This window comes from Apium graveolens, chromosome 8 (assembly GCF_009905375.1).
Source record: "Apium graveolens cultivar Ventura chromosome 8, ASM990537v1, whole genome shotgun sequence".
Taxonomy (NCBI): Eukaryota; Viridiplantae; Streptophyta; class Magnoliopsida; order Apiales; family Apiaceae; genus Apium; species Apium graveolens.
This window is the reverse complement of record NC_133654.1, coordinates 258395703-258415291: the sequence shown is the minus strand read 5'-3', so window position 1 is coordinate 258415291 and position 19589 is coordinate 258395703. Positions and strand designations below refer to the sequence as shown.

Genomic DNA, 19589 nt, shown 5'->3' with positions numbered 1-19589 from the left:
TATAGAATGCAACAATCAATTCAGAGTATATTGACATAATTTTTATATAACATACCGCCACAGTTGGGTAGATGATCAATTCACGAGGCCATGCTACGTGAGAGCCAAGTGCTTGGCGTACAACCTCAATTTAACCAGGTATGGGCACTGGAACCGACGCCTCTGGCTGGATGTGTCCGTCAACCGACACACGAACATGTCCGGGCTTTAGAGGCACTCCGTGTACTGAAACATTCATCTCTTCGTGATCATCAAAAACTGTTCCAAAAGCAACCTTGTTCTCTATGTAATCCAGTGCAAGCTCACATGACTGTGGACCCTACATTATAGTGAGGGATCAATTTAATTTTATTTCATAAATCCCAAGTTTGTAGGCATATATCTAGTAGATCTTAATAATATTTTACCTTCTTTCCGCTCGGAGGAGAGGGGTCAAAACCAACAAAGTCTTCATCATTTACCAACAACTGTTTGGCACTCAGCGGTTTAACAGCAACTCCAACATTCCGCTTATCAGCAGCTCCCTCTTTATTAACAGGTACTTGATAACTTGATTTGTCAGAGAACATAGGAGAGTGACCATTCGAAGCATTAACCAAGGCCTTAAGTTCAGCCATCTCCCGCTGATTTCTTTCTAACTGATCCAACAACTCTGCCTTGGTAATTTTAGCCTTTTTCGCTTTCGGCAAATTGAAGAATGCTGTTGGAGTGACAAAGCCGCCAACCCCTCGAACCCTTCCTGCGTGCTCAGGAGTCTGAAGTGCCGTAGTCAACACATCTTCTGTTCCATGTGGAACAAATTCACCCTTCTCCTTTATTTCAAGTAACTCAGCCTGTAAAATAAATACAAACAATTAGTGCATTATTTATGACGCAATTATCTTTGAAGGGAATGCAGTATTAAAAATATCACTTATAATTCTCGCATTTATTTCTGCTTGCTCTTCAGTAAGCTCATCAGGATTCTTTGGCATCCTAGCCTTCCACCAAAAAATTGCACGATCAGGTTTCTCTTTCCGCTTTAAGTTCCCTTTCTTTATCTGTTAAAAAAGAGAAAATGTTTAAACTCCATTATAACTTAGAATTGCAAAGCCAAATAGATATGGTTCTTACTTCTTCTTCTCGCAAACCAATATACCCCTTCCTTGACAAGCGGTGATGATATTTCCGTTTACCCACTCTATTGCTCTGTAACTTACGTTGTTCCTGCACCAAAATAAATTAGTAAAAATTAATAAATATTATTTAACCAAAATCTATTTAATCATTTAGCAAGTAAAATGGCAATCATGTATATTTTATTAGTAGAATATATTCATACCAGCCATTTGGGGCTCGTCCTCTCTGCAACAAATTTCTTCCAAGGTTCTTTACCAACAAACGCATACTTCTTCGGAGGCTTCATCAATTTCTTCTTTTTTCCAATAAATGGCATCACATATTTTGCAGTTAAATCAGCTTTAAACTGCCTCCATTTTTTACCTGCCGATTGTAGCACAAGCTTCTCACTTTCTGGGGCAATTTTGAATGTGTCCTAAAGAGCCACATAATATAAATTAGCCACATAATTTACAGTCACAATTTAAATAAAATGAAGAAGTCAACAAGGGATATAATTTACCTGGACATCATCCCATAATTTTGCTTTTAGATCACAATCCACTTTTGGCCAGTTTTCAGTGTCGATTGGAATCATTGTCCTTGCGAGCATTCCTATGTAAGACTGTAAAGTAGGCCTGGTATTTCCGATGGGAACTCCAAAATCATTGTATCTAACTTTAAATTTCTTTCCCCGAGCTTTCTTCACCACTACTTTGTGAAGAGCTGAAACACCACGCGCACCTCCTAGCCTTTTTTTTGCAGATTCAGAAGTGGTCATCGTTTCTTCACAACTACTTTGAGTTTGATATTGTGGAGGGACTTGAACCAACTTTTCATTACAAGTCTCTGAAGTTTTGACATCAGGAACAATCTCATCATCAACCTTTTCAGAGTTATTCTTCCTGTCATTTTCTTCGAAAATTACTTTCTTGGCTTTTTGCTTCTTTGCCATTTTGCTCCCTTAGTCTGCATTAAATTGAATAATAAAGCCATCAGTTGAACAATATATTTTCAGTCCGTCATTAATTACAGTCAAGCATAAATAATAAATTGTAAAATCAGCAAGTACGAATACAACTATACAAGAACAATAATTTACCTAAACTGCAATCAGTAATTAATCACATTTGAAATATCTCTAAAGTATTTTATAGAAGTACAATTAAATAATGCAAAATAATTAAAAAAAAAATAATGCCATCAATCAGTAATTATGGATGAACTACTTATATGATTATAACAATGCAAAACAAAAGAAAAAAAAAATAACAATATATTTTACACATTATAACACAATTAAAGGCAAATATATATGGTTCATTCAGTCATTCAAATTCCCATTTAGATATATATTTTACATAAAGCTACATCATCAGTCAGTAACGACATTAGGTGCAGGAGTTTTAGTAGCAGTATTTTTAATCCAAATTCCCTCAACATTAGGTCTAGCAGTATGAGCGACATCATCAGTAGTGACATCAGTTGCGGGGATTTCAGTGCAGAATGGGGGATGTTCCATGATCGTGTCTCCTAAGTCATCTTCATTATACAATTCTTGGTAGTCTCAAGTTGTGGAGGACAGAACAATAGACCAGGTAGCATCAACGGGATCTTCAAGGTAAAACACTTGCTTGACTTGGTCAACAGAAACATATTTATCTTTTTTGTGACCTTGTCGACTAAAATCCACAAGTGTGAACCCAAGATCATCAACCCTTATTCCTTTATCATTACTTGCCCATTTACACAGGAACAAGGGAGCTTTGAATGCATGGTAGTCTAATTCCCATATCTCTTGTATGATACCGTAAAATGTCAAATCATTTTCTATGGGGTTCAAATCCTTGGCACTAGAAACCTGGACCGCTTTAGCAATGACAGACACCCCGCTGTTTTGAACAACGCGTATGTCATCTTGTTCCTTTGTAAAATATCGCACTTCATTCACTAGATAACCTTGATAAGTTAGTACTGAAAATGATGGCTTGGCAGCGAGCCATCTTATCGTATCTGAAACACCTTTGTTGTTATCCCTTAGTTCATCATTCACCTACAGATATGATAAGAAATTTTAAATCCTAAATAGCTAATAGTCGTCATTACACTACAGATCAAAGAACCTAATACAACACTGACTTTATTTTGAAACCAATCAGCAAAGAGCCGATTGTGCTCTCTCATGAGCCAATGTAAGCTTTTCCTTTTCCCTCGGTGAATTTCTTCAAGATATTCCTTATGCATTCTGAAAAATGCATATGGAATGATATATTAAAGACACATTACAAGACTAATTACTGGATAATGAGGAATTGAAAACAACAAACTGCATAAACTCACAGAATATATGGAAACACTTCAGCATTGTTTAGAAGGACATGTAGATGTGCTTCATCTCGCTCCTTCTCTTCCACTGATTTTATTATCACAGCGGATAATGGACCTGATATCTTATTATCTTGGTCCTTTGGAAGACTGGCAGTGGAGTAATTCTGACTAAGAAACTCGGTGCAGAATTCTACGGACTCTTCTCCAAGGTAACTCTCTGCCATACAACCTTCGGGATAATAACGGTTTCGAACATAACTCTTTAGTACTTTATTAAACCGTTCAAACACATACATCCACCTATAAAATACTGGTCCACATAAGCGTAGTTCCTGGACCAAGTGGACTACTATATGTACCATTACATCAAAAAATGACGCATGGAAAACCTTTTCTAGATCGCACAAGGTTAGTATAACATCTGACTGCAGCTTATCCAGTTTTGACACGTCTACTACTTTGTTGCACAAAGCATTAAAAAAGAAACACAATCTAATAATTGTGACCCTAACATGCTTCGGAAGAACGGAGCGTATTGCAACCGAGAGTAATTGTTGGAGAAGAATGTGGCAATCATGTGATTTCAGCCCGTAAATATTCAAATCAGGCATGGAAACACAATTTTTTATGTTCGATGCATGTCCGTATGGAAGTTTCATCGACATTAATGATGACAAGAAAGTCCTTTTTTCTGCCTTTGACAAAGTAAAGGGAGAAGGAGGCAAATAGGTTTTCTTTACTCCTACTTGGGGAGCCAAATCAGATCTAACGCCCATTTCCATCATATCACGACGGGCTGCCGCACTATCCTTTGTCTTATGGCGCATATTTAGTAATGTGCCAATCAGACTATCACATACATTCTTCTCGACATGCATGACATCAATACAGTGCCTAATATGGTGAAATTTCCAGTATTCTAACTCGAAAAATACTGACTTTTTCTTCCATAGACTTTCAACCTTCTTTGCCTTCTTCATTTTCTTCCCAAATTCAAATTTGATTTGTTCTTGCTCTGCTAACACTTCTTCTCCGGATAGGGTTCGACGCGGCTGCCCAAACTCTTGTTGTCCATTAAAAGCAGCCTTCTGCCTTCTATAAGGATGATGTAGAGGCAAATATCGACGATGCCCTTGGTAGCACATTTTCCTACTATGAGTCAAAAATTTAGATACGGTGTCATCTCCACAAACTGGACAACACTTATAACCCTTATTAACGCAGCCAGATAAATTTGTGTAAGCAGGGAAGTCATTTATCGTCCACATTAAAACTGCTATTAAAGTGAAAAATGATTTGTTATACGCGTCATACATATTTGGTTCCGCTTCCTTCCAAAGCTTTTTTAAATCATCAATCATCGGTTGTAAGTAGATGTCGATGTTATTACCAGGCTCATGCGGGCCAGGGACCAATATCGACAACATCATAAATTTTCTTTTCATACATAACCAGGGAGGAAGATTGTAAGTCACCAATATGACTGGCCAGCAACTATATCTATTAGATAGGCCATTATTGTGCGGGTTTATACCATCCGCCGATAAAGCCAAGCGAAGGTTTCTCGGTTCACTACCAAAGGATGGCCACCTATAATCTATATTTTTCCAAGGTGGAGAGTCGGCTGGATGTCGCATTTTACCATCTTCTGTCCGCTGTTGCGCATGCCAACACATTAGTTTAGCGGTGGAAGGAGATTTAAACATACGTTTAAATCTAGGAATTATTGGAAAATACCACATGACTTTGGCTGGAAGATTAATCCTCTCTTCACCTTTCTTTGTCAACTTCCACCGAGAAAGTCGACACTTAGGACACCTGGTTGCATCAGCATGTACACCCCTATACAGTACACAGTCATTCGGACATGAATGGAACTTTATATACTCTAGACCTAAATTGGAGAGGGTTTTTTTGCTTCATATGCATTACTAGGTAACACATTATCTTTGGGAAGTAGAGACCCAACAGAAGAAAGGAGGTCAGTGAAGGCACTATCGGTAATACCAAACCTAGATTTCCAGTTATGCAACTTCAACATCGACTCTAACTTAGTACAGTCACTACCCTCATATAGAGGTTGCTCAGCATCGGCTACGAACCTCCTAAACTGATATGAATCATTATCATATTGACTCGAGTTATATGCCGCTTCACAAACATCAACAGTTTCCGAAGCAGCGACATGCTCCTGATCTTGCTCTGACGCTTCATCAGAGGCTTGCTCAGGAGGTGGGTCTGGAGCTTGCTCTTCAGGTGGAAAACTAGCACTTGAAGATTTAGGACCCGTAGAAGCAGTCTCCCCGTGCCAAACCCAATGCACATAACCTAGACAAAAGCCATTGTCATAGATATGGCCCCTGATTGTTTTTATAGAGAATTTTTTAAAATTGGCGCATCGTCCACAAGGGCAAGGAATTTTGTTACGATCTTCAGAATTTTCTTCAGCATATATCAAGAAGTTTTCCACCCCCATTTCAAATGCTAAAGAATCCCTATCTTGCAAAATCCATGTCTTATCCATCAAATTTCCCTACCTGATAGCCACTATAAATATTAAAAATCCAACACATACCTATTTATAATTATTTAATAAAAGGCATATCAAATTTGTGTTGGTTACTGTAGGGATTAATTATATAAACTTAGAAAGGAGTAAATACCTTGATATCCTAATAATTTATAGTACTAATTCATTACTCTAAGATCCTATACATATACCCAATTAATTACAAAACTAGACTAAATTTATAAACTAGACTAAATTAAACCAAGATAATTAAAACAAATTAAACCAAGATATTTGAAAATATCACATAATTAAAAACCAATAATTCCAACATTCACAGCCCAGATAATTGTTAAATTTCCTTCACATAAATAAAACTCAGTGAGAACTTGAGTATTGAAACAAATTCAGCCCATAAATAAATAAATTAAAATTATCTGTTACTTGTATCTGTGAGAAGGATAATTATACAAAACAATTACTATAATACAACACAAGTAACAGATAGTTCATATCAGGAATGCAGAGACTTGTTCATATCAGAGAAATGACTATCATACAAAACAAGAAATGCAGAGACTTGTTCATATCTGATACCTGTTCAAATGCAGCCCCAAAACCCCCCCCCCCCAAACACACTAATATGTATGAACAACCCCCAGAAAACACATAATTAAAAACAGAACAGAAACATTTACATTTACATCAATGTACCTAAAACATTGATTTACATCAGTGTACCTAAAATATTTAACATGACATAAAATTCCCAAAAACAGGACATAAAACCCCCAAAAAGAAACAAACATAAAACCCCCAAAAACATAAAACATTTACATGCACAAAGATGAAAAACAGTAAAGAAGAAAAGAAGATAAACATAAAACATTTACATGCACAAAGAAGATATTAAACATAAAAATGAGGGAGATAAACAGTAAAGAAGTAAAGAAGAATATACCTCCGGATGCTTTCAATGTTCCGAAACCCCAATGTTCTAAACCCTCAGTGCTCCAACCTCCAAATGCTGTCTACCTCCAGATACTAGCTCCAACCTCCAGATACTAGCTCAATTTCAAGTTTAATTTGCTCTAATTTGAAGCTCCAAATCTTGAATTAGAATTGGGGCTAAAATTAGGGTTTCAGAGAAAAGAGAGAAGAGACGGTTAACAGAGACTAAGGTAAGAAGAGAGAAGAAAGGTAATAAGAATAAGAGAGAAGGAGGGGAGAGATGAGAGAGACGAGAGAGGCGAGGGTCGGGGAGAGATGAGAGGCTCGTGGGAGGTTTTTTGGAAAAGGGGAAAATATGTTAAAGTGAATTTTTTGTTAAAATTAAAGGGGGGAAAGTGTACTGAAAAGCGGGGGGGGGGAGTTAAGTAATTTTTATTTTTTTTAAAAGGCCATAGACAACGGTTAACAAAATGAACTGATGTCAAAGTTAAAAACAAATTTGTGGCCTTTTTAATTTCTGAAGATAGACAACGGCTACTAAGTGAAACCGATGTCAATATGCGTATTCAACATCGCTTTTTACAAAACCGATGTTAAACTGCATTTTAACATCGGGTGCATTACATGCCGATGTCTAAGGACCGATGTCGTATCTACTATTTCTAGTAGTGAATGGCCAGAAACAGCAGTTCTTCTTCAAGTTCCACCTCTTCCGTATTTTCATAAATGTCACTTAATGACCTGAATCTCTTAGATGTATTGCTTGCGTTGGATTCCTCAGAGTTGTCCTCAGTTGTTTCAGATGATGTTGATGACTAGATAGGAGTTTCTTTTGTCATAGCTTCTCCTGTGACCTCATCATCTAGTCCGTCAATAGAGAATTGAATATGAGCCTTTTCAGCCTGCTCATGTGCATTCTCTGTAGTGGTATTCCAGTTCCACGACTTAGACTCCAGAAATACAACATCACTGCTTACTAAGACTCTCTTCTCGTCTGGATCATAAACTCGATGGGCTTTTGTACCAGGCTCTTTTCCCAAATAGAGAACATACTTGCTCTGATCATCTAATTTTTTTTGTGTGAATGCTTGGTATCTTCATATATGCACAGCTGCCAAAAATCCTGATATTACTGATATCAGGCTTTGACCCGTACCATGCTTCATATGGTGTGTAAACCGACAGAGCACGCGTAGGTAATCTATTAAGAACATATACAGCATGTCGTACAAACTCAGCCCAAAACTCTGATGGAACCTGCTTCTCTTTTAGAAAACTTCTGGCCATTGCCACAACGGTTCTGTTCCTCCGTTCCACCATGCCATTCTGCTGCCGGGAATATGGAGCAGTATAGTGTCTGAGAATTCCAGCCTCTTCACAATAGCTCGTGAATTGTGATGAACAAAATTCACCCCCTCTGTCCTTACGAAAAGTCTTGATCCTTTTCTCAGACCCATTCTCAACGAGTGCTTTAAATTTTTTAAACATCTCAAAAGCTTCATCTTTAGTTGACAAAAAATAAACCCGCATGTTGCGACTGAAATCATTTACTAAAAGCATAAAGTACCTCTTTCCAGATGGCATTGGTAGTGATATCGGCCCGCATATGTCACCATGAACCAACTCAAGTGCTTTATTGGACATATAGTTCGACTGACATGGAAAAGAGTTCCTTGTTTGCTTGGCCATTAGACACCCCTTGCATGCTTCCTTAGGATCCACTAGCTTTGGCAGCCCCATTGCCATGTTATTTCTTTCCATCAGACTTAATGCATTGAAATTTACATGTCCCAGGCGAGAATGCCAGAGCCACGACTTTTCTTCCGTCTTCGAGAGTAAGCAAACACTATGTGATTCCTCTAGCACGACACCTCCAGCACTCTGTGAATCCTCTAGCAAAATCTTATACAAACGATTCGCTGATCTCTGAACCTTCACTAGCAGTCTTCCATCACAGTCATATACCCATAAGAATTCTCTTTCTAGCACTACCTTATTCCCTTGTTCTGACATTTGTCCAAGGCTCAAGATATTGCTGCATAAAGTTGGAATATATAACACATTATTAAAATCCTTTACTTCTCATGTTTTGCAGTTAAACGAGATTGATCATTTCCCTTTAATGTCTACAGTCGACCCATCTCCAAATTTTACTTTACCTGTCACAGCTTCGTCTAATTTCAAAAATTTTGTTTCGTCTCCCGCCATGTGGTTACTCGCACCATTATCTAAATACCACAATTGTGAAAGCTTTCTTTCTTTCTCAGTTGGCTCCAACTTGGGCTTAACATTTTCTTCATTTAGCAGTACAATCCTTGTTTTTTTATCATCCAATTCAGACAATAATAGCGTCGGTTCATCATCCTTGATTTGTACCAAGTTTGCTTCTGATCTGTGGTTCCTCTCTCTTCGTGGTCATTTGCACTCTGCAGCATAGTGCCTTGTCATGTTACAGTTAAAGCACCTCACAGTACTTCTATCACGTTCAGCACCATCTCCCCTATTCTGGTATGCCCGCCCACTTCGTCCCCTAAAGCTTGACTGACCATCTGCAGATTCCTTGTTGCTTCTCTTCAACCAGTCCTCTCGAGTGAGTAAAAGCTTGTCTTCACCCTTTCCGCGTTTAATCCATTCCTCCTCTGTCAACAATAACTTATTTCCTCCAGTCTCAGTTTTACTCTTTAATCTCTCCTTGTGTGCCTGTAGCGACCCAATGGCTTCTTCAACTGACATACATTACAAGTCCCCAAACTGCTCAATTGTAGAAGCAATCTGCAGAAACCTAGATAGAACAACATGAAGTAGCTTCTTGACGACATACGATTCGCCCATTTGTTCTCCCAAAGCTCGAATAGTAGACACTAGACCATTCAGTTTCATGTAAAAGTCTTCAAGTCGTTCACTATCATCCATACGAAGTGACTCAAACTCCGCCTTTAACGTTTGGATCTTGGCCCTTTTCACCCTATCAGCTCCCTGGCACATCAATCTGATAGCTTCCCATCCTTCCTTCGCTATTTTTTTCAGCTATTGACAACAGCATATCCTCAGGTATGCCCTGGTAAATCATAGCCAAGGAAACCTTATCAATCTTGTCATCCAGCGGCGCCTTTACATCACTTGGTTCCACAGCAGTCCATACTCCTTGAGCTTGCATAAAGAGTTTCATCTTCAATGCCCATGCTGTGTAGTTACTCTTTGCTAACACTGGATAGGTTAAACCTATCGATCCCGCCTTTTCCTTACCTGTGTCCATTTCTTAGTCTTTGTCGTGAGTATTTCTGATATCTTGCTCTGATACCAAATGTAGAATCAAGATATATAAATACACAAAACAAATGATAAAATAAACTGGGACAATTTTTAATGAACTGACAAAATACAGTCTCTAAGCTTCATGAAATTACATGTAAAGAAATATAAACTAGCTGACAGTTATCAACTCCTAAAAACAAGTAACTAGTCTTCTGCAACTACTTCACTACTTCCACGATCCTACAAATACTGAAACTAATCCTATGACCATTTCTCAGCTACACACAAGGACACCTACCGCTGACTTATTCAAATGATCAAAAGGGAGCCAAATTTAAATTACTACAAACAGCTTCCAGATGGGCCCGAGAAAAAGGTGGATGGGCTAACCCAGTATGAACTCAAGGAAAAGGAAGGTGAGCTTTATAATATAGGGCCTAGGGGCCGGCATATTGTCGGATGGAATTCCAACTATTGGACAAGGAGAGCCAGATCACAAAGTCAGGTGACACATTCGACATGTGTCATGTGTGAAAGGGGTGATTGTTAAGAATTGTCCCACGGGAGCGACATATTTCTATTAAATAAAGAGTCAGTGACCCGGTCCAAAGGGACAATATCATACCTGGATTATGGCCTGCTCAGCAATCCAAATATTAACAAATTAAAATTTTCAAATAAATTAATAAAAAAAAATAAAATTTTAGGAGTAAATTATTTCTTACTAACAGAATAAAGACTTAATTCAAGATCCACTTACATGGGCATATGCATTATACAATGATGAAAATTTTGACAGAATCACACAAAATGAAGGTTAATAAAAATATACAGATATATCTTTTACTCATACTACAATGTATAGAATTAACACCTTGTTTAAGAAAATTATAAGACATACATTTCTAGATAAAGATTTTATAAAACGCACATAGGAACACAAATTAATCACGTGAAAAACCTTGAAAACTGAGACAAAAAAGATAAATTAGCTGAAGTTCATTGGTAACTGGAGAATGTGTGGTATTTATATAAACAATACACATATGCATTGGAGGTGTAGATGAATAAATTTCAATTTCTATAAATGTTAAGGTATGCTATTATTTTTTAAATTTCTATGAGTGTTTCAAAACTAGATAGGGTGACATTAGTTTTTAAAATTATATGAGTATTTTTTTTAAAATTTTATTAGTGTTTTAAAGTAACGTATAATTTTTTAATATTTTCTAAATTTCTAAGAGTGTTTTCTAAAGTATGATTTATTATTTTTAAAATCTCATAGATTTTAGATTTTTCTTGCCTTCTTTATTTTTCCAAAAGAAAGTTTTAAAATTATAGTTTTAATATGGTATATTTAATAATGTAATTATTTCGAAGGAAAATATAACCGACAATAATTCACATGATACACTTGAAGATTTTCAAATGATACCATGTATAATAAATATTACTTTATAAATATAAAAAAAATAACTATTACTATTAGCCTTCAGGTCAGTGAAGTCAATACATCTCATCCACTGTTCATTAGCCTTCTTTATCATTATAGTAATTGCCAACCATTCCAAAATTTGTATCTCCTCAATAAAACTAGCCTCTAAAAGATTCTCAACTTCTTGCTTGATGGCTTCCTGCCTTTCAGGGGCGAAACTCCTTTTTTTCGCTTCACGGTCTTTCTATTAGGATCAACATTCAACTAATGGGTGATCAACTTAGGATTTATACTAGGCATATCTGCCGCCAACCATACAAACACATCACTACTTTCTTGCAAGAACTTGTTAACTTCCCTTTGAGGGCTCCTCAAGCGATGCTCCAGTGAAAGTTATCTTCTCAAAATCTTCAAGAGTTAAAAGAATCGGCATCAAATCCTTCGTCGGCTTCGCTCACTTCTCATCATACTCGCGGATGTCCATATCTTCAATGGGCTGAACCTGCCCCCGGCTCCATCTTCCCTCAGCGAGGCTATATAACAGCTTTTTTCCATCTTCTGGTCTTTCATTTCTTCTCCTAATCCATTCCTTTTTGGAAATTAATCACTGAATGGTAAGATGATGGGACTGCCATTAAGGCATGTATGCCCTTCCTTCACATTATTGCATTATACGTTGACCCAGCCTTAATCACCACAATGTCAATATTTGTGTAGCTTTCCTTATCTCCTGGCCCGTTGTCAAAGGTAGTTTAATTATCCTTTCAACGGGACATTTGAATCAAGTGATCCCGTAGATCGGCAAATCAGTCAAGGTTAATTGAGAATCGTTGTATCCCATCCTTAAAAAGATATTATAAGCAAAATATCAACTAATGCTCCATTATCTACAAGGACTCTCTTTACAGGGTTATTTCCTATGATATGTGTTATTACTAGAGAGTATCATGAGGAAAGTTCATCCCCTTCCAAATCAAATTCATCGAACGCCATTAGTACTCCAGTCTCGGCCCTTTCAGGGCTTCCCTAACTATGTGCATGAACTCTCGAGCATTAGACTTTATTGCATTTTTAGGAAAGTCAGCCGCATTTGGTTTTCCAAAGATCATGTTGATCATTGCACCTCGTGGTTGGGGGTTTCGCCCCTAATCATCTTCATCCCTCCTTCGCTCATCAAAATTTTTTCTCCCATTACTGTTCCTTTCTCCCCACTCACCATCTCTATTAGACTTACTCAATCTTCCTTTTCGAATAAGGAACTCTTTCAAATAGATAATAGTTTCTTGTATCCAACTTGGAAGGATCATCATTCAAAGGCTTTGGCCAGTGAACATCTCTATCCTTTTCAATTTCCATCAAGATCTGACTCCTAGGAGCATTGAATCTAGCATATTCAGTAAACTTTTACTCGGGTCCTCCCTTCTTTGGTGATGAATCAGAATAATTTTTAACCTGAAGATACTTGTCCTTTGCATTATATTCGTGGTCTGTGTTACGCTTCTTTTCACCAGTGGGCTCATTATTTACCAATGTCTTGTTCATACTTTCCTCAACTTGGAAATACTTTCCTGCTCTACTTTGGAGTTGTAGCGAGTTCTCTGGTAAAATTTTGCTAGAGACATTTTAAGGAACTTATCCTTGGTCCTTTATTGCAAAGTATTCATGGCCATCTTATTATCAAGATCAGGGACTTTCAAGGCCTCCTTTATGAAATGATTCAAGTAGTCCCTAAAGGATTCCTTTGCTCCTTTCACAATGCTCATAAGGGAAGCCGAACTTTTCTTATGCACCTTCTTGCTAATGAATTATTTGATGAAAAACTGATTTAATTCTCTAACGCTGTACTCCGGAGTTTGAAAATAGAGAGAAGAGAAGAGAAGAAACAATTTTAAAATTTTCCTTCCTAGACGTACTCCCGAGTTTTTTACCGAGAGAAGAGAAATGATCCGCATAGAACATTTCCAATAATTTCCCCCCAAAAATGTGAAGATTTGAAAAGATCCTCTCACAATATCTTTTTTTTCTTGGTTACTTTCTCTCCTTTTTTACACAAACTCGGGAGCACACGACTGATTTATTTTATTCTACTATTTCTCTTCTCTTCCCATCTCTTCTCCTCTCCTCTCTCCTAAAAAATCACTTGAGCATCACAAAAGATCCGATCAAATTCAGGGGAAAACAGTTATACTATCTTTGGGCCATCCCTGATAAGGTTTGAGAAAAAGCCCGACATTTTATTACATCATTTACGGGTTACAACATCAGTGCATTAGAGAAAGTTGTGACATGATTTTCCTTATCCCCGGTCCCATCATAGGCTTTTATGGTGGGCATCTTGAACTTTCTTGTGATATCGGTATTAATGATCTCCACTGTAAAAGGCAGGGCTGGATCATCAGGGTCTCCGAGGGGGAGCAATTCAAACGTGTTTCCTCGAGGGACATTCAACATTTTTCTACTTGAGTAGTTCCTCTAGTTCGTCTAACTCGATTATTTAAGGTGGCTGCTGTATTATCCCATAATTTTTAGAAATAGATTAATAATAGAAGAATAGAATAAAAAGAATTAAATTAAATAAGGATTAGGATTTAAAATTAAATTAGAGTAATGAGTTTAAAATTTGGATCAGATTCTGATATGGATAACTTGTAGGTTAAGACAAAGGATTTTATGCCAAAGATAATTTTGAATCTCTGATTTATGCCATGGTTTGTGAAAATATCGAATAAGAACTTAGGACCACAGTCACTGGATTGTAGTGATGGTTTTCTGAAAATTTACGACCATTATCACCGGGTTTTAGTGGTCATGACATGGATTATGGATTATGGATTTTGAATTATTGTTGTTTATGTGCTATGTGTATCGCATGTATCGAATAAAAATAAGAATATGAATGGAAAGTGTTTATTTCGCATTTTATATCGAATAGATTATCGTATTTTGTTATATGTGTGTGTTACTTGGCCTACTAGTTGGATTGATTGTTCTCTTGTTGGGTTGTATAGCTCATTACTTACAATTTCAGGTTTCTCTTAAGAGTTTAAGTTGGATAGCATTGGAGTTCGAGGACCTTAGATTTAGAGTAGATTGACTTTTAGACTTCTGTTAGCTGCGCATTCGTAATAGTACCTTTGTAATAGAATTTTTCAGTTTTATTTCAGATTTTGTTTGATTTTAAAAGTCCGGAAGTGCGGGCTATTATAGCAGCTTAGCCTGACTATTCTTCATATTTTCTCTTAAGCCTTAGGATTTCTGCTTCATAAGCATGTATCCCTTCCTCAAAAGTATGGGCTGCCATCCCTTGACTTTCCTGAAGCTTCGGGTACCTACCTTCAACGGGCTCGGGGTGCCTACCTCCAACGGGCTCTTTGTCCCTAAGTCTCCTCCTGTGATGAGCATCCTCATCAGTAGATACTCTGCTCTCTTTAGTTGCATAGGGTCTAGGGATATCTCGTTCATTATTAATTGGTGGCAGACCTCTAATAAAATTAGGGTCATTTCATGGTTGCGGTTGAGGCAGTAGGGGCATTGTACTTCCTCCAGTCTTAAAGTATAATGGCATTTCATATGTGGGTTTTATTGGCCTATGGTGCATAACAATTAACATCTCAAACCCGCTAGATTGTACCACCAAAGGAGCGGTCAGAGTCGAGTTTTAAGGATTCGTCATAGGTCGGGATTGGCTGAGATCCAGATTTTGGAATGATAGGATTCGCCATCCCTTGAGAGTAGGTGTGTGAGGTGAAATCTTCATGGAATATGAGATTGTTTGAGTAGTTCCAGTTGACACTCCTTCAGGAATGTTATTTTCGCTTTGTATGGTTACCATGGTTGATATCTTCTTCCCACAGATGATGCCAAATATTATTGGTAAAAACTTATTTGTATTTAATGCTAGGGTTCGTGAGCTCTAGGCCCTTGATTGACTACTCTCGTGTTTCGGAACTCAAATATGCCTTCAAAAGATGCGTACCATGATCTATTTTATGGATCAAGCCAAAAACGTAGTTCTTATCCGTGGGGTGAGACCCCTTATATAGGCATGGGTAATCCTGAATTAGATTTGGGTTAGGAGACTTGATGAACAAATCTCAGACTTTAATTGGACTTTGAAGTCCTAGAATGCATGAAGTTGATTCCTTGTCCCTATAGGTTTCTTGGAGGCCAAACTCTAGAGAATTATACACTCAATAAGATATTATTTAATAGTTGATTTTCCCAATATTTATTAATTACAAAATTAACAAATATTTAAGGTTTCATCCATTATCTAATGGGCTTCTCTTACGGGCCATATTAAGTCTAATTAATGCGATTTTAATTGCACAATTATGAATAATTTTATTCCATATATATATGTGTGTTTGTGTATTTACACTAAGCAACTTTTCATATAAATTACATATTTTGTTTCTGAAAAATTGAATTCTATTATTTATTTTTAACTCATGTAAAATGTTTACTTTAATTTCTTAAAATTGCATTTTTCATAAAAAATTAGAATTTAAATTAGTTATAAAATTTAAAATTTGAATTATTCTTGTTGACTTTTAACAATTACAGTTGCACTTGTTACATCAAGAAATGATTCATATTCAAAATTTATCAATTGAATTGTGTTTTTATATAAATAAATAAAATAATGAACCAAATAGAACTTTGTTCGATTTTTATGATGCAACTAAAACAAACAAGCGAATTCTTTTTAAACATTAAAAAAATATGAGTGAAGATAAATAACAAACAATTAGAAAAAAAATAGAAAATCAATGAAAAATAAGAAAAATAAATTTGGAGGAAATTTCTCATATTTTACCAGCTGCCTATATAAGTTCGGGAGTGTTGCACATACCCCCATAAACCCTAGATCGCCGCTGCCACGGTACCATATTCAAGAACTTCATAATTTAGTAAATTGCCAATCAATTGAGCTTTGAAAATGATGAGGAGAGCGGATCTGGAGACGACATTATAGTCCATGTGCTAAAGGTACAACTAGTTTCTAACCGATTAGATTTTGATTTGATTTTTTAACGGTTGTCAATTCTAATCTTTGATTATTTTTTTGTTTCAAATATTTATATTTTTATCAGGGATTGTTCATGTTACATCAAAAGGGTTGCCAAGGCACAGAGGCAGAGGACTGGTGTCCACACTAATTCTCCTTTTAATTCTTTTATATTGCTTTTTATTTAATTGTATTGAAATATCTGAATGTTTTGTTCAGGATGTAATACGATAGATTACGTCCCTAAGTTGTTTAAAACAGACCCAGAGGAATCCGCGTAATTTCTGCCAATGGGACTGTTTCTAATCCCACGATTTGCCATCCCCATTCTTCTGTTGGTGTTATCATCTAGGAGGTATAACTCTTGTCTTCCTTACTACTGCTTTTACTCCAAAGATCAAGTGTGTGTGTAGTCCATACATTAAGCTTGATCCTAGGACGGAGTGGAAGACGGAATGGAGGACTCTCCTAATATTTTGTTTGGTTGGGGTGAATGAAATGGAATGGAATGAAATAAGATTTTAAGTGAAAAATGATCAAATTTTCTAAATTTTTCATTCTTTCACTCATTTCATTCCTAACCATCTACATTATAATTAAATACCCTCAATTTGAGATGGAATACTCCATTCCTTATTAACCCCATTTTCTTCACAATTTTTATCATAACAATTTTGTTCATCTAATTATTTTTTTCAAATTTTCCCTCCAACTCCCATTTAATTCCTTTAATTATATCCATTCCATTCCATTATCCCCAACCAAATACAATCTAAGAAAATAGTGGCCATCAAATTCAAGGAATGAAATATTATTATGTTTTGTAAAGTAGTATGTAGAGTAGTAATAGGATACATAAGGATACACATGTATGTACCTTAAAATTTTTATGGAAACATGAAATCTATGGAAACAGAAATGTGATTAATATAACAAATAATTAATATACACGATGTAAAGAGAGATTTGTGGTAGAATCATCACCTAGTGAAGATTTTTCCACAATCATATTTATACTCCTTTGTACCACAAATCTTGTTGTGAGCTTTTAAGGCCTAATGCACAGATTTTTTTCTTTTCATGTTTTCGAGAGAAGTGCTTCTTCATACCAATCAAATCTCCAAGAGCTCTTGCAGGATGGTGAAAGTCACAACTGCGTTCTAGGCAGATGTACAACTTTCTCGTCATCACTTCCTGTTGGTCTTTTGCTTGAACTTCCAAGGCAGATTATGGCCTCTCCTCTTGCAAGTTTTTATTATTTTTGTAATTTAATAAAGATTTCACTTGAATTGTATATCTTGTATAAGGTCGCATATGTTTTACAAAGGTGAGTTGTATTTTTTTATCAAACTTACCACTATCAATTTGGTACCCAAATGTTTGAGAAAAAAAATTATATTTCTTATACTTCAAAGTTTTGTATTTATATTATTTACTATAGATTTTACTTGGATTGTGCATCTTGCTTAAGGTAGGATATGTTGATCAATATCGGTGGGTCACTACAAGAAATATGGCATTTACCGACCGAAATTTCAGTTGGAAGAGGGCCAAAATTGGCCTGTAATCAGAAAAAATGTCCGATTGGATTATCCATGGAGTTATTTACATATTTGCCAATTTTTTTACCGACTGGCCCAGACTACTTTCACGTGTGCATGACATGTGACGGGGCCCATCTGACATATCATGCTCCTAGGTCCTGATATGCTAGTTCTACAGGGTAGTGGGGTATATGAACACGTGGTCTTACACCTCACTTAAGTATGCAAATTACTATAGACAATTGCGATATCCTCCAAATCCGGGGTCTAGATTTAGGAGTCACTGACTGATAAAGAATACTATGATATGCATAATAGAATAAAATAATAAATATGATCCCGGTATGCAACTACTATAATCCTAAATCGATCACATGTTATAATATGGAACAAGCACTACTATAACCCATAAGTTATTACAACCCATAACTCTATTTAGTTTTATAAACTGTTGCTAACACATGATTTGTAAAGCAGTACGTAGAATAGTAATAGAATATTTTTAGTTTTTTTAAATATCTTATGGTTCTAGGAAGGAGTGGCATAAAGAATGGAGGACGCTCCTAAGAGAACAAAAACTGGGGACAATAACCGCAGGAAAGGAAGGAAATTTAGGCACCATGTCCATCAAATTCAAGCAACGGAATCCTATAGAGTTATTATTATTCTGTTTTGTAAAGAAATATTTACATTAGCAATAGGATACATATGTATGTACCTTAAAATTTTTATCTCTTGTATAGGTTACTCTAAACTATAATGAGGTAAAGTTTATTTTATTTATTCCATTTATTTGTGTATATAAACTATATATATGAGCAATAATGTGTTTATCTTAATTTTTATTATAAATAAACCTTCAAAATTAAAACAACTAATAGTTACGTTATTAGTATAACTAAGTGATTCATGGTTATTTTAAGGGAGCCACTGGTATTCGTCAAGGAGACCCTGTGTCTCCATATTTATTTGCTTTGTGCATAAACATTCTATCTTGTTTCTTGTCTAAAACCCCTCCAGGTTTCAAACACCATTGGAGATGCAAGGAGCTTAATATTTCCCATCTTTTTTATACTGAAGATGTGCTTTTGTTTGCCCACGGTTCTAGGGACTCTGTCATGCATATCATGGATAGTTTGTCTACCTTTTCTGCTTGGAGTGGTCTCCATCCTAGTGTGCATAAAAGCACAAGCTACTTTTGCAACTGCGAGCACGATCTTATTAATTGGTTCGATGACACTGATTCTTTCCCGAGAGGGGAGTTACCTGTTTGTTTTTTGGGTGTCCCTTTGATCTCATCTCTGTGTTGTATTAACGATTACATCCCTCTCATTCCTAAAATCACTTCAAGACTTAATTCCTGGGCCAACTTGCTCTGGTCCTTGACTGGTAGGGCTATGGTTATTAAATCAATCATCCATGATATACAAGGATTTTGGAGCAATCACTTCTTGCTCC

General features: G+C 36.3%; 1 protein-coding gene and 1 long non-coding RNA gene across 12 annotated transcripts in view; one reads left to right on the top strand and one right to left on the bottom strand.

Annotated features, from left to right (window-relative positions):
* Window positions 1–19589, top strand: part of LOC141676827 (uncharacterized) — a 48360-nt gene that overhangs the window by 10936 nt on the left and 17835 nt on the right. The gene's annotated exons all lie outside the window — the stretch shown is intronic.
* LOC141677612 (uncharacterized) lies at window positions 131–2053 on the bottom strand. The gene is made up of 6 exons (XM_074483616.1): window positions 1622–2053; window positions 1322–1534; window positions 1114–1206; window positions 927–1040; window positions 408–833; window positions 131–319 (listed from the first exon to the last, which is right to left on the bottom strand). Exons 1-6 carry the CDS (start codon window positions 2051–2053, stop codon window positions 131–133), a joined length of 1467 nt encoding a protein of 488 aa, XP_074339717.1.

Coding starts and splice junctions, on each gene's coding strand:
- LOC141677612 (XM_074483616.1), bottom strand. CDS start 2,053: ATGGCAAAGAAGCAAAAAGCCAAGAAAGTAATTTTCGAAGAAAATGAC. Junction 1,535..1,621: donor AATTATGGGATGATGTCCAG/GTAAATTATATC, acceptor GTGGCTCTTTAG/GACACATTCAAAATTGCCCC. Junction 1,207..1,321: donor GGACGAGCCCCAAATGGCTG/GTATGAATATAT, acceptor ATTTTGGTGCAG/GAACAACGTAAGTTACAGAG.